Source organism: Panthera tigris, chromosome E2 (assembly GCF_018350195.1).
Source record: "Panthera tigris isolate Pti1 chromosome E2, P.tigris_Pti1_mat1.1, whole genome shotgun sequence".
Taxonomy (NCBI): domain Eukaryota; kingdom Metazoa; phylum Chordata; class Mammalia; order Carnivora; family Felidae; genus Panthera; species Panthera tigris.
Window position 1 is genome coordinate 14,861,077 of NC_056674.1, and position 14,713 is coordinate 14,875,789.

At 52.7% G+C, this 14,713-nt stretch overlaps 2 protein-coding genes across 5 annotated transcripts in view; one reads left to right on the forward strand and one right to left on the reverse strand.

The window, feature by feature from the left end:
• SAMD4B (sterile alpha motif domain containing 4B) overlaps nucleotides 1-5,094 on the reverse strand; it is a 41,895-nt gene extending 36,801 nt beyond the window's left edge. Inside the window, exon 1 of the mRNA XM_042970285.1 lies at nucleotides 5,045-5,094. The gene's annotated coding sequence lies outside the window, so the exon portion shown is untranslated. The remainder of the gene's footprint in view (nucleotides 1-5,044) is intronic.
• GMFG (glia maturation factor gamma) lies at nucleotides 1,846-14,688 on the forward strand. Of its 4 annotated transcripts, none has more exons than XM_042970290.1 (7): nucleotides 1,846-1,983; nucleotides 10,538-10,634; nucleotides 10,755-10,804; nucleotides 11,640-11,689; nucleotides 13,601-13,683; nucleotides 14,197-14,270; nucleotides 14,453-14,688. In XM_042970290.1, the coding sequence occupies exons 1-7, from the start codon at nucleotides 1,861-1,863 to the stop codon at nucleotides 14,522-14,524; spliced, it is 549 nt and encodes a 182-aa protein (XP_042826224.1). In that variant the 5' UTR covers nucleotides 1,846-1,860; the 3' UTR covers nucleotides 14,525-14,688. The 4 variants fall into 4 exon arrangements, with proteins under 4 accessions (XP_042826224.1, XP_015399650.2, XP_007096959.2 ...); XM_015544164.2 differs by lacking the exon at nucleotides 1,846-1,983 and adding an exon at nucleotides 5,640-5,924; XM_007096897.3 differs by lacking the exon at nucleotides 1,846-1,983 and adding an exon at nucleotides 10,009-10,113.
• The last annotated feature ends 25 nt before the right edge of the window (nucleotides 14,689-14,713 follow it).

Consider the following 14,713-nt stretch of genomic DNA (forward strand, 5'->3'; position numbering starts at 1 on the left):
AAGACTGAAGTCATCCTAGCTCTGGACTTTTTAATAACACAAGTCAATTACTTCATTTTTTGATTAAACTAGCTTGAACTAAGGTTCTGTCATTTATGTCTTTAGAGTCCTGGCTGACGCGAACCATTTATTTTTTTTATTAAAAAAAATTTTTTTTTAATGTTTATTTATTATTGAGAGACAGACAGACACAGAGCCTGAGCAGGGGAGGGGTAGAGAGAAGGGGAGACATAGAATCTGAAGTAGGCTCCAGGCTCTGAGCTGTCGGCACAGAGCCCGACACGGGGCTCGAACTCACAGACTGCGAGATCATGACCCGAGCCGAAGTCGGTTACTTAACCAACTGAGCCACCTAGGTGCCCCGAACCATTCATTTTTGATAACACTGAGCACTTATACGCAGGACATTGTTTTAGCTACTTCATGTGTTAACTTATGTAATTCTTATAATAACTCTAGAACATAAGTTACCATTATTACTTTCATTTTTTAGCTGTGAAAACTAAGAGCCAGGGAAGTTAAGTAGTTGTCTAGGTCACAAAACTGGTAAGTGACAATGCGGGACACAAATCCTGTCTGGCCCCAGAGTCTGCATACTTAACTTATACTATGCTATAATGCCTCCTCATTGCACCCAACCCTACCTGAACAGAAAATCCAACTCTATGACTCATGGCACTATCATCTTGGGATGGACAGGGTCCAGAAACCTTCTATTTGTGCCACCTGTCCTCAACATTTATGAGATTAGTTGTAGTTTACCTAGCTCGTAGGATTCCCTATGAGGAGCATGAGATGAGAATACATGTGAAGCATTTAAACAGTAACTGGCAAATAATTACTCAATAAACAGTAATCATCGATATTATCACTCTACGGGTCACAAGAGTATAGCTGGCAAATATAATAAAGATGGAAGAGATCTGTTTTCTTTCATCTCTGTCCTTTAAGTGAAGAGAAGAGATGCCATGAGTGGGAGATGAGAAGCCCTTCTTATCTTTGACCTATTGCAAAGCTGTTACCTCTGCCTGGAAGACCACTCATCATTGTCCCAACTCCTGTGGAACACCACCGAGCCCAAATACCACCTTTTCCATGACGTGTCTTTCCAGATAAAGGGCTCCTTCTTTCACTGCCAAATTTCCACAGCATATAATTTGTACCTCATGTTCTGCCCTGTGTACCTGCCCAACCCCTCTAATGTACTGTGAGCTCACTGAAGGCAGGCCCCAGTGTGTATCCTGTGATCTCCATTTCCCCTTCTTGACCCCAGAGAGAAACAGAATCCCTTGGAGAAAGCTGAGAGCTCCAGACTTATAAAGACTTATAAAGGCTTGAGGGAGGCTGACAGGCCACTGAGGATGGGGTGAGGCAGGTCACCAAGCACAGGACCTCAGGTAGCTCAGAATCAGGAGGGAGCACAAAGAAAAGTCCCTCAGATAGCAGTGGGTGGGGCACAGAGCTTCTTCTAGGAGGAGAGGCAATGTGCGCTGGGTACAGGAAGAAGACAGGAGAGGGTGGGGAAGGTGTATACAGCCTGAATGGGGAGTGAGATCTGAAAAACTTAGAGATTTCTGGCCAAATGCAGAAGAAAGAGCTACCCTTCTCTAATGATTCCCAATAACTTACAGAAGGCAGATCCCACTTTGTGGGATTCAGAGAGAAACAAGACACATCCCAGTACTTTCTAAATTTGTAGCCCAATGAGGGTGAGTGGACGAGTACATGAACAACTAAAGGGAGAAGGTGAGTGGTGCTCTAGAAGGGAGGGCTCCGGACAGTAAGACACAGAATGCAAAGAACCGAAAGTGCCTTTAAGGGAAGGTGCCTATGTGGTGAGGAACAGATGGAAGATTGGAGATGGACACATGTGTTGAAGGAGACAGCAGTCTGAAGCGAGAACACCAAAGGCTGGGGTATGGTGTGCAGGGGAAGCCAGAAGGTGAAAGTGCCGAGGAAGACCTGAAAGGAAACTATTCAAAGGTAGAATATGCAGTAATTGCTCAGAGGATGGGGTAACCTTTCAGGGTAGCCAGAATCCTTCCAAGGAGGGGAAGAAGACTTCCTGGACGGTGGATATTTCCCATAGGCGACTCTTGGGAAAATGAGGATGGGCAGCGGTTCGGAGGCATACCCGGAAGCCTCTTTCAGGGGGCTTTCTGTGGGGGAAAGGGAAATCCTCTCACAGGACAATCATTCTCAAACTTGAGCATGCAGCAGAATCATCAGGAGGGTTCCTGAAAACATTGCTGGGTCCTACGTTCAAGTTTTCTGATTCTGTAGGTCTGGGCTGGACCCGAGAATGTGCGTTTCTAACCAGTTCCCAAGTGATATCGGTGCTGCTGGTCCAAGAACCACACTTTTAGAACCACTGCTATAGGGAAAGGGTTTTGTTTTTTTTTTAATGTTTATTTTGGGAGAGAGAGAGAGAGAGACAGAGAAAGTACAAGTAGGGGAGGGGCAGAGAGAGTGGGAAAGAGAGACTTCCAAGCAAGCTCTGTGCTGTCAGCGTGGAGCCCGACATGGGGCTTATCTCACAAACAGAGGATCATGACCTGAGCCGATATCAAGAGTCGGAGGCTTAACTGACTAAGCCACCCGGGCGCCCCTAGGGGAAGGGATTCTTTAGCGAGGAGGCCCTCAAAGGGGGAAAGGAAGGAGAAGGCTGCTGAAAGGAAAATGGGACGAGTCCTCAGGAAGTCTCTAAGGAGGGTGTTAAGGGTCGCTCAGTCTCCAAAAGGAGGAGTCTGTGAGGAGGAAACCTAAGAAAAAAGGTCTCTGCAGGTTGGGATTTCAAGACCTGAGGCTGTCTTTGAGGATGTTTTTATTAAAAGGAGACATGGAGGCTCCTGGAGGGGAGAGGACTGGAGGATGTTGGCGGCCTCTGAGGAGACAAGGAGGCTCAGATCTGAGAGGGACCTCTAAGTTGATTTCAGAGGAAAGAGAACGGAGGAGACGAGAGGGTGCAAACAGGGATTCTAAAAATGGTAAATCGGATAGGGTCCTGAATGGGGATGCCACAGAAGGAAAATGAAGGGATGTTCCAAAGAAGTGGGAACAAAGTGCTGGGGATAAGGTTGCTAATACAGGGCAATTTCGACGAAAATTCTCTAAAGGGCGTCTGCGGGAGGTGTGGCTTTCTCAGAGAGATCTTGGATGTACTGGAGCACGATGACAGGGGTCTTTTCAGGAACTCCTCAGAGGACTCAGATGAGGAGAAACCTCTGAGTAAAGTCTTCGAAAGGGTATAATATGGGAAAGGTGGGCCTTCTGAGTGGAATGGGCGACTGTCCGGGCAGAGAGCTTTTCAGAAAGAATTCTGGGACTTTCTAAGAGCAGGAGCTCAGTTATTTTGAGGGAAGACTGAACGGGGAGGGGGGTTCTAAAGGACCTGAGAGAACCTGTGAGGAAGAGTTCAGGGAGGGAAATCTCTAGGAAAAGTGTCTTAGTAGAAGGCAGGGGGTCTTGGAGCAGTGATTCAAGGGCTTCTGAGGGGGGTGCTAGAAGGGTCTCTGGGAGGGATTCCAAGGGCTTATCTCAATAGGAGGGCTTGAGGGGCTGCTGAGGTCTCTGAGAAGATGTGAGGAGGTCTTGAAAAACTGCATCTCACAGAGGTCATGAAGAGGGTCTTAAGGTTTAAGGGGCTCAAGGAGGTCGCGGGGGGGGGGATTTTTAAGGGTTCTCTAAGGAGGATTCTAGAGAATATCAGAAACTACAAGGGACTTTTTGAGAATCCTGAAGAAATCTCTGCAACATGTGGTATAGTTTACTGGGAAAGATTTGGGATACATAAAAGGGGTTGTGGAAAAGGCTTTTGGAACATGGGATCGAAATTCTCCACAGAGATTTCAGTGAACCTCTGGAGGAGATATTTGGGATAAGCGAGGGAGGTCTGCGGGGAAGATTCGTAGGGTATGTGAGGGTGATCTCTAGGGCATTTCGGGGTGGAACTTGGGGGAACAGAGGTCTTTGGGAGAAACCCTTGGGATCTGTGGAAGGATCCTAAGGGACGACTCCATAAAGGGGGAGTGTGTCTGAGAGATGCCTGGGGGGGGGGGGGGGGGGGGGGGGTGTGTGTGTGTGTGTGTGTGTGTGTGTGTGTGTGTGTGTGTGTGTGCGCGCGCGCGTCGGGGGAGTCGTCTGGGTGACTTTTGGGGACCTGAGGACATCTCAGGGAGTCTCTGAGGAAGTCTTTCAGGGTACACTGGGGACATTCCAAAGGACATGGTGGCGGGGAAGGGGGCTCAGAGATTTTGGGGGGCCACGAGAGGCACGTCTCCCAGGCGATTTCTGGTACGGGGGTAGGTAGGAGGGAAAATTCTCGGGGACGTGTGACAGGGAAGTCCGGGCAGATTGTGGGGATATGCGAAGTAGGTGTCTGGGGGAGATTTCTGGAATGTGCGGGGTCTGGAGGGGCTCTCCGGGAGACTGCAGGAGATTTTTAGGGCTTACGAGGGAGGCTCGGGGAGGAGATATGACACACATTGTTGGAATAGACGAGGAGTGGCCTCCGGGGAATATTTCTGGACGGAGGAGGAGGATGGGGGATCTGGGGCCAGAGGAGGGGTTCGCTGAGGAAGATTTCCAAGACCTGCGCCGGTGTGTGGACAGGACTGTGGGGAGGTAAGGGGGGGGGGGTCTCTCGGAAAGATTCCGGGCCGGAGGAGGGGTGCGGGTTTCCAGGGGGCTCGGGGGCAGGTTTCGGGGCGCCGTGGGAACGCCCTCCTGGGAGGTGTCCGAGGCAGACCTGCGGGGGGTGGGGGTCGCGGGGAAGGTCCCCTGGCCCGGCCCCTCGCGGTCCCCAGGGTGTGAGGAGGGTTTCGGAGGGAAGCGTCCCAAGCGGCCCCGGCGGGCGACTCGAGGGTCGGGGCTGGGGGATTCTCTCGAGGGCCGGGACCCCCGAGGCCCGCGCTCGCCGCCGCCCCGCGGCTCGGGGTCCCTGAGGGGGCGGGGCCGCCCGCGCGGCCTGGGGCGCCCTGAGGTGAGCCCTGCGCGCCCCGACCCGCCGCCGCCCCGCCGCCGCCCGGCCCTGCCCGCGACTCACCGCCTCGGCCTCAGCCGCCGCTGCCGCCGTTCGGGCCTCGTCGGGCCCCCGCCGCCGCCGTCGCCCCCTCTCCGGCCCGCGAGCTCCCCTCCCTCCTCCCGCACCGACCACCGCCGCCGCCGCCGCCGCCGCCGCCGCCGTCGCGCTGCGTCACCGCGCCGTGCGTCACCGCCCCTGGCCCCGCCCCGCCGGGGCCGCCGCGCGCCGGCATTAGCTCACGCCGCGGTGACGAGCGGCGCGCCCGCCAACGGGCGGCGAGGGCAGCCCGAAGGGCGGGAGGTGTGCGCGGAGAAAGGCGGGGTCCCGGCGGAGAGGGGAGCGCCGGGGGTTGAGCGAGGCCCAAGAGGCCCGCCCCCTGCGCGGTGGGATTGGCTGGCCGCGGGGCTGACGGGCAGGCGGCCCCGCCGGGGCCTCGGGGCCGGCGGGCGGGGAGGGGGCGGGGCGCGCGCGGCGTTGCCACGGGCAACGGGCGCGGCGGAGCCGGGGATTGGGCCTCCCGGCCCGCAGGGGGCAGTCTCGCGCGCGTCTCCCTCGGCAGCCGCTAGCTAAGTCACAATTCCTGAACCTGGTGATCGGGCGGGCCTCCCCGCGGCTCTTGCACGCCCGGCCTGAGGCCTGGGCCCAGCTGGGCCGAGCCGCCAGGTTACGAGTTGGCGCTCAGGTTTCTGGAGTCTCAGCTTTTACCACCGCAGCCCTCTCTGAGCCTGTTGCTTCGTCTTTCAATTGGGACTAGGATTGAAAGAGACGATGCGTAGAAAGCGCTTGGCACAATGGAGGCCGTCAACAAATGGGAGTTGTTGCTTTGACTATTGTAATCTGTTCATTCCACAAACTTTCCTGGATCTGGTGACTAAGCGGAGCGGGGGCCCTCACCCAGAAGGTGACAGAGAAATGGCTTGTTAGAGGAACTCAAAGAAAATGCGGTCGGGGTGGATGGAGTGTAGAGCTCCAGGCAAGGAGCGGTGGGAAATGAGCTGTGGCCAGGTGTTTGGCCGCTTGAGGGAGTTTGTCTTGAGGACACTAGGGAGCCATGGAAGGGCTTCAAGCCAGGGAGAGTCATGGTGAGTTGCGGGTTTGGAAAGATGGCTCTGGCTTTCATATGGAGCAAGGATTGGAGGAAGTAGAAAACTGGGGGCCTTCAGTCTCGGGAGGCCTTTGGGGTGGGACTGGGGCGTTTGCACCAGGGGGGACTTTAGGAAAGGGAGGGGGTGTGGACGTGGGCCGGGGGGGGGGGGGGGGGGGTGATGCCCAGGAGGCTGAGTGAACCTGCCCTGGGACTGGCTGGCTGCAGATGGGGAGAGAGGGTGAAATCCAAGAAAAGGTCCCTGGCTGGGGCATTGGGGGTTGGTGGTGCCTCCCAAAACGGGTCTGGAAGATTCTGAGCCCAGTGCGGGCCACCCAGCAGCAGGGGCCAGGAGGCTGCATAGCCCTGGGTCTGGAGATTAAGAGAGAAATTGGGGCTGGGAACCAAGATTTGAGGATCACCAGAGGTGGTGACTGAAGTTGTGGGTGTTAGCGATCTAGCCTGGAGAGGGCATGAGGGTGAATGGAGACAAGGACCCAACAGAACCCTGACAGAAGGGGACACCTAAGGTTTAAGCAAAGGAATCGAGAGTCTCGAAGATTGGAAAGGAGCAGCCAGACAGAAAGGAAGGCGTGAGAAAAGGTCATTTCATGCCGGGGTGGGGGATATCACAAACCCCATCCACTACCCTTACATTTAAGCAAAAACTTTCACACCCTATAGTTGTGCTTGAAAGACACACAAAGACTCATTTATTCATCCAACAATACTTAGGTACCTAATATGTACGTGTCAGGTGCTGTTCAAGGTTCTAGAAATTCAACAGTGGAACAAAGCACACAAATATCTCCGCCCCACACTTACGTTCTGGTTGAGGGGACACAAACAATAAATAAATAAATACAATGTGACTCAGTGATAGTACTATGGAGTAAAATAAAGCAAGCTGAGGGGATGGAGTGATGAGGTCAGCACTATTTTAGATGGGGAAAGACCTCTTGGATCAGATGAGATTGGAACAGGTATCTGAAGAAATGAAGGGGTTCGGGCACCCAGGTGGCTCAGTTGGTTAAGCGTCTGACTTTTTTTTTTTTTTTAATGTTTGTTTATTTTTGAGAGAGAGAGACATGGCGGAGCAGGGGAGGAGCAGAGAGAGAGGGAGACACAGAATCTGAAGCAGGCTCCAGGCTCTGAGCTGTCAGCACAGAGATCCATGAGATCTCTGACCTGAGATGAACCGTGAGATCCATGACCTGAGCTGAAGTCGGATGCTTCACCGACTGAGCCACCCAGGCACCCCAGCATCTGACTCTTGATTCTGGCATGGGTCATGATCTCACGGTTCATGGGTTTGAGCCCCGCATTGGGCTCTGCACTGACAGTGTAGAGCCTTCTTGGGATTCTCTCTCTGCCCCTCCCCTAATCTCTCTCTCTCTCAAAAATAAATAAGTAAACATTAAAAAAAAAAAAAAAAAAAAAAAGGAAACGAAAGGATAAACCATAAGGGGAAGAGGGTTCCAGGGAGAAGGAACAGCAAATGCAAAGGTACAGTGGCAGGATTATTTGCAGAACCACAAAGAGGCTAACGTGGCTGGAGTGGGGTGAGCAAAGAGGACGGTAATAGAAGACAAGGTCCAAGTGGTAATTGAAGAGGGGTGGTGGCAGATAAAGGCCACCGTAAGGACTTTAGCTTTTACCCAAATAATATGGAACCATAGGGGGATTTTGACAGAGGAAGTATGTCGTATGCCTTGGGTTTTATTAGGATCCCTCTAGCAGTCCTAGAGAGTACTCTAGAAGAGTAGACTGTGTGAGGGGAAGCAGGGGGACAGTGAGGAGGCTGCTGGGAGAGTGAGGACAGGGAGGGGGCTGCTGGGCAGGACCAGAGTACAGGCCACGGTGGTGGTGGGGAGGGTGGGAAGTGGGCAGGTTCTGGTTACATTTTGAATTTCAGAACCAGGAAGTTCTGATGTATGATGAGCTGGGTTAAAGATGACTGAGATCCATGGGGCGCCTGGGTGGCTCAGTCAGGTGGGCGGCCGACTACAGCTCAGGTCATGATCTCGTGGTCTGTGACTTCGAGCCCCGCATCGGGCTCTGTGCTGACAGCTCAGAGCCTGGAGCCTACTTCCGATTCTGTGTCTCCCTCTCTCTCTGCCCCTTCCCTGCTTGCTCTCTCTCTCTCTCTCTCTCCCAAATAATAAACATTTTTAAAAAATTTAAAGATGACTGAGATCCAGGTGGACACATCCGCTGGGCAGCTGCATGTAGGAGTCTAGAGTTCAGGGAGAGGGCCAGGCTGGAGAAATACTTAGCGTGTCCCCTTTGAAAGCTGAGAAACGATGAGATCAGGAGGCGAGGAAGGTAAATAGAAAAGAGAAAGGGACAAAGGACTGAGCCCCTAGAACACCCCACTGTCAAAAGGAAGAACCAGCAAGAGAAGCCACGAAGGAGCAGCTAGAGGACTCGGAGGAAAACCAGGCCAGGGTGTTGTTCTGAAAGCCAAGGGAAGAAAGTGTATCAGGGCACAGGGAGTGATGGACGGTGTCACATGTGGCCGACAGCACATGACAGATGAAGACTGAGAATTGACCTTTAGGTCATTGGTGGCCCTGACAAGGGTATGTCAGGGAATGGGGACAGGAGTGGCCATCTGCTGGGAGAGAGTTGAAGAGAAAATTGGGAGGAGGAACTGCAGGCAGTGAGCGTAGACGATTCCTTCTAGAAGTTTTGCTAAAAGGGAAGGAAATGAATGGGCAGTGGCTGGATGGAAGATAGGATTCTTAGTGTTTAAAAAGGAAGACATAACCCCACACGGAGGCCGAGAGGAAAGATCCAGTGGGGGTGGGAACATTGGTGATGCAGAGAGAGGGAGGACAGCCACAGTGAGACCCGTAAGCAGATGCGACAGGGTGGGAACCAGTGCCCAGGGAAGGGCTTGAGGAAAGCTTGTTCACTACACTTGTCCATGGGGCCAGCACAGCGGGCCAGCCATTGTGGAGCTGGGACCTGTGAAGATTCTTTTTTTTTAAATGATTATTTATTTTTGAGAGAGGCAGCAAGTGGAGGGAGAGGACAGAGAGAGAGAGAATCTCAAGCAGGCTAAGCACTGTCAACACAGAGCCTGATGCGGGGCTCGAACCCATGAACTGAGAAATCATGACCTGAGATGAAACCAAGAGTCCGGCACTTAACCGACTGAACCCCCCCCCCCCCGAGGTACCCCTATGAAGAGTCTCTTTGGTTTGCTTATATTTTCTCACTGAAATACATGGAATTTTCCCATACATTACATTCCCTTTTATTTCTCCTTTGTATGACGGGACATTATATTGATTTGGGGGGAGGAATTTATGTACATAAGTAGGTTACATTACCCAGGAATTTCATTTCAGAGTGGGAAAGGGGCAACACAAAATGCACTTAAGAAAAAAGGGGGGTACCGGTCTGACAGAATTGAACACCACTGTTGTAGGGCCGATTATTAGGCCCCCGAGGTTGAATGGCAGGCAAAAAATTCACCATCACCTGGGCTCTGTGGAGCCTCCCATTTCCCCATCAGCACAACAAATGACCGTTTGATTAGCAAACATCCCTAAGTTCCCCCTTTTCTGCTCCAGAATTAAAATATTCCAGATGGGAGAGATCCAGGAAAGCTTCCTGGAGGAGGGGAGGAGTTAAAGAGCTCATTGTTATCTACTCTGTATTGAGTGTGCCCACCATACCAGGAGGTATGCGAAGCTATCTTATCCTCACAAGAAGCCTGAACCAGAGGGGCGAAGTTATTTAGCTAGGACCACACAGCAAGGCAGCATTCGAACCCAGGTCTAGGTGATTGCAAAGCCTGGGAGGTCCTGGCAGATGAGGGGAAGGAAGGAAGGGGAGGGGCCTTCTGAGACAGTTGTCCCAGAATGGGCATAAACAGGATGTGGTGGTGGATGAAACCTTTCCCCTGCCCCACACCCCGCCCCCTGAAGCCTTGGTCCCCACCCCTAGAAGACAGCGGAACTGAGAAAAGAAGAGGCCTGTGGACAGAAAAGTCATGGTCAGGGGGCCGGGGGTTGTATGGGAAGGGCTGGGGGCTGGGAGAGTGCCTGGGTGAAGGTCAGGCTGGGGGATAGAGGTCAGGGGCTAGGAGGGTGACCCCTGTGGCAAAGGGCCTGGCTGGGGGGAAGAGAGATGCCGTTTCCGGGTTTAGCCCCAGGCAGGCAGATCCTTGGGTCCCCTTGACCGTTCCCCAAGTGTGCCTGCTGAGAGGGCTGGAGTCCAGCCTCTACTCTGCACCCCAAGGGTGTGCATGGTAAGGGACAGCGTCTGCCCTAAGGAAAGGGCACTTTTTCCTAATGTTCACAGAAGCATCCTATGAGCCGTCAGGGCCCTCCTCTTTACTAGTGGAGAAACTGAGGTTTGGGGAAGGGGACAGGGGCTGGGTCCAGGTCAGCTCAGCTATTCTTGGGCTTCTCTGGCAGTCTGATTCCCTCGTGGTGTGCGAGGTGGACCCAGAGCTAAAGGAAAAGCTGAGGCAATTTCGCTTCCGAAAAGAGACGGACAACGCAGCCATAATAAGTGAGTGTCATCTTCTCCCCTGGAAGGATGGGTGAAGGGGTGGGGACAAACGAAGTCTGCGCCAGTGTCACGGGCGAGCGGATGGAAGGGGCGTCTAACCCGTGTGCCATCCCTCCCCAGTGAAGGTGGACAAGGATCGGCAGATGGTGGTACTGGAGGAAGAATTTCAGGTGAGGGGCTGGGAGGGATGGGACCCCCCCCCCCCAGAAGTGCAGGGTGGGACTGGGAGAGCCAGGGGGCTGGAACTGATGCTCAGAGCTTGACACTGGGGGCCAGAAAGGCCTGGGGGTCAAGTTCCCGCTCAGTTGTGACTCGAGGCAAGAGATTTCACCTGCATGGGTCTGTTTCCTCATCTGTGAAATGGGGATACCGGTCCCTCTCACTCAGGGTTGTCTATGGATTCAATGATTTAATCCTTGTAGTGGGTTTAGAAGAAGGCCTGGCTCAGTGAAATGATGATGATGACGGTGACGATATTTTATTGGCACTTAAATGAAAGTTTCCAGAGAAGTAAAAAAAAAAAACAAACAAAAAAAAACGAGTGGAAATCTGTAAAAGGGTAGAGCCCACCCTTTCTTTCCTCGCTGTCTTTATCAGTAACATGGGGATGATAATAAAGCTTACTTCATAGTATCGCGGTAAGAATTTGGGGGAGGGTAGCCCTTGGAGGCTGACCCTGGGGCTGATCGACGGGAGGGGGATTGGCCAGGAGCTGGGCTCTCTCAGGTCCTCTGAAAGGCAGTGCAGCAAATGGTTACGATTTGAACCCAGGTTCAAATCTGAATCCTGCTGCTCGCTGTCTACAACCTTGAACAGGTGTCGTAACAACTCTGGGCCTCAGTTTGCTTACTTGTAACGTGGGGGTAATAACAGAACCTACCCCCACAGCATTGTGGGAAAGGTCAGTGAGTTGATCTATGTGTGTTTCTTAGACCAGTGTCTTGGCAAGTGCTTGGAAGTGCTTATTTAATGTCAGTCTTTTCTCCCCCCCCCCCCCCCCGCCAGAACATCTCTCCAGAGGAACTAAAAACAGAGCTGCCAGAGAGACAGCCGAGGTATTGTGGGGGAAGGAAGGGGAGGGTCAGGCCAGGGGGAGAGGGGTGATGATGAAGGAACAGACAGAGGGGCCCCTTGGATTCCTGTCTCAATCACGGGTTCTGATCCGTGTTTGAGGCCACGAATTCACACCCCAGGACCTTTTGTTTACTGCAGAGTTTTAGACTGACAGTCACGTGACATTAGAGCTGGATTATTTTTTTCTTTGGGTACAAACTTTGTTAGGTTTTGGTCTCCTTATTGCATTTCATTAAACAAAAAATGAAAAAAAATTTCCTTTTTCAACGCACGAGAATATCTGGGGCGGCAGAGGAGTTATTTGACCCTTAACGATTGGAGGGAATCCTGTGCGAAGCCACACGAGGCTGGTGCTTTTTGTATGGAGGAGCTCTTTGACCCTTCTATGAAATCTAGTCCGTTTAGAGTTTTCATCTCCACTGGGGTGAATTTTGGGTGCCCCGGGATTGCAACCCTCAATCTCAGGCTCTAGATCTCAGCCAGGATCAGCTCCCTAGGTATCTGACAAGTATAGTCACATTGGGCCTCATCCACAGAAGGGAAGCCTCAAACACAGGGCTTTTTTTTTTTTTTTTTAAGTTTATTTACTTTGAGAGAGAGAGAGAGAGAGAGAGCAAGAGTAGACAAGGGACAGAGAGAAAGGGGAAGAGAGAGAATCCCAAGCAGGCTCCACACTGTCAATGCAGATCTCGATGTGGGGCTCGAACTCACAAACTGTGAGATTATGACTTGAGCCAAGATCAAGAGTTGGATGCTTAACTGACTGAGCCACCTAGGTGCCCCTCGAACACAGGGCTTAATGCTCTGCGGCTGCCTGCCATCTGGAAATTTTTTATGGTTTTACCTTTGAATTTGTGTTTTGTGTAAGGGTCTGATAGGACAATGGAGCATGTGCTGGAGATTCGGAGCCTCCTCCGGCTCACACATGGTCCCTCCTCCAGCCCTGGACAGCTTCTCCCCTGGTCACTGCCACCCAGTGAGTGCTGCTGCCCTCTGCCCCAGTCAGGGGCCTGAGTGCACATGTCGGGGGCGGGTCAGAGTCAGGGTCAAGGTTGGCACACACCCCCTGCATGACAAGTTCCAGGATTTGTCTGCAAGCATCTGTACTTCCCCTGCGTGTGTGCTCATGCCCAAGAGAGCCTGACTTTATGTAGCAAACGTGAAAAGACTGTAATCACGGGGCGCCCAGGTGGCTCAGTCTGTTAAGCATCCAACTCCAGATCAGGTCATGATCTCCCAGTTTGTGGGTTCGAGTCCCGCATCGGGCTCTGTGCTGACAGCTCAGAGCCTGGAGCCTGCTTCGGATCCTGTGTCTCCTTGTCTCTCTGCCCCTCTCCCATTCACACATGCTTTCTCTCTCTCAAAAAAAGTAAACTTTAAAAAAACAGAAAGACCACAGTCAGTCTGGAGACAGACTGCAGAAGAAGAACAGCCTTTCTCCTGCCTTTGGAACAACAGGCCCCATGTGTTCAGTTTGCACTGGGCTTGGCAAGTTATGTGGGTGGCCCTAGTCTCAGGCCAGAGATCTAGAGCTCTGGACAGTACTGCATAGTGCTTGAGCCCTTACACTCCGACACTGAATTTCCTGGGCTCAAATTTTTCCTCTGTCCACAGAACCTCGGGTAAGTGACCTTCCCTCTCTGGGCCTCAGTTTTCCCATCTGTAGTATGGGGATAATAATAGCACTATGTCATCGGTTATTGTGAATCGAACAAGCACCTCCTATTTGATTTTCATTTTGCATTTGAGGCCAGTGTCCTGGGTCTCATCTGTTAACCCTAGGCTCTCAGACTCAGGCAAGATTTCAAGATTGTGGGCTCCGGCAGGCAATGGGCCCTGGACCTGGGCGCCAGGCCGAAGTATTGAATTTGAATCCCCTTTCACTGGTGTAGGTTCGTGGTTTACAGCTACAAGTATGTGCACGAGGACGGCCGAGTGTCCTACCCCTTGTGTTTCATCTTCTCCAGCCCCGTGGGTGAGACACAGCTGACACCTGTCCTGATAAGGGGGGGTCTTAGATGCTGTGTGTGCGGCATGTGAGAGTGTGTATGTGGGTGCAGGTACGTGTGAGCGGGCACTGTGTGAATGTGCGTATACGTGACTGTGAGTACGGGAGCGTGTGGCGCATGTGGTGTGTGCGTGTGTGTGGTGTGTGGGTGTTGGGAGGGCAGCAGGGTGGGGGTGGGGGTGGGGGTGGGGGCTCAGATTCTTTAAGAATCCACCCATACTCCTCAGTCCCAAGGTGTATAAGCAAGTTAGCCTCTTCCTTTTCCTTAGAAGCCCTGTCTGGCCTCTAAACCATCTCCAGGAACCCTCGGATTAGCAAGCCCCCGAACAAGTCCCAAAGCTCTGAGTAGAGCTTCAAGAGACCACCTTGGAACAGCTCCCAAGACCCTTAGAAAAACTTCAGGGCCTGTATGACGTTGCTAGGGCCTTAGTGATAACCCGGGTCCCCCAGTTATGCTCCCTTCTCCTTTTTCCCATGCAGGCTGCAAGCCTGAGCAACAAATGATGTATGCGGGGAGTAAAAACAGATTGGTGCAGACGGCGGAGCTCACGAAGGTCTGGGCCTGGGGCTGGGGCTCCCCAGTGTTAGGGAGGAGGAGGGGGAGGGTCTGGGCTTCCAGGTCTGAGGGAGGATGGGCTGAGGGTCCGGGACTCCAATTCTGAGGGAGGAAGGGGCCAGCGTGCTCGCCCTCTGAGTTCCTGATTGGATCTCAACGCTGAGACCTCTCCCCGCCCAGGTGTTTGAAATCCGCACCACTGAAGACCTCACCGAGGCCTGGCTCCAAGAGAAGTTGTCTTTCTTTCGTTGACCTCTGGGTTGGGGAACTGAAATCCTCATGTCTGAATTCCTGAAGAGACGGGGGACTCGGACCCCTAAGGACCTGAACATCCGAAACCCTAAAGAAATTAAAATGCAAGAACTCCTCAGCAGGAGGAGTTTAATTTAAAGAAATTAAAATGCAAGAGATCCTCAGCTCTCAGTTTGTTTCTCATTGTGG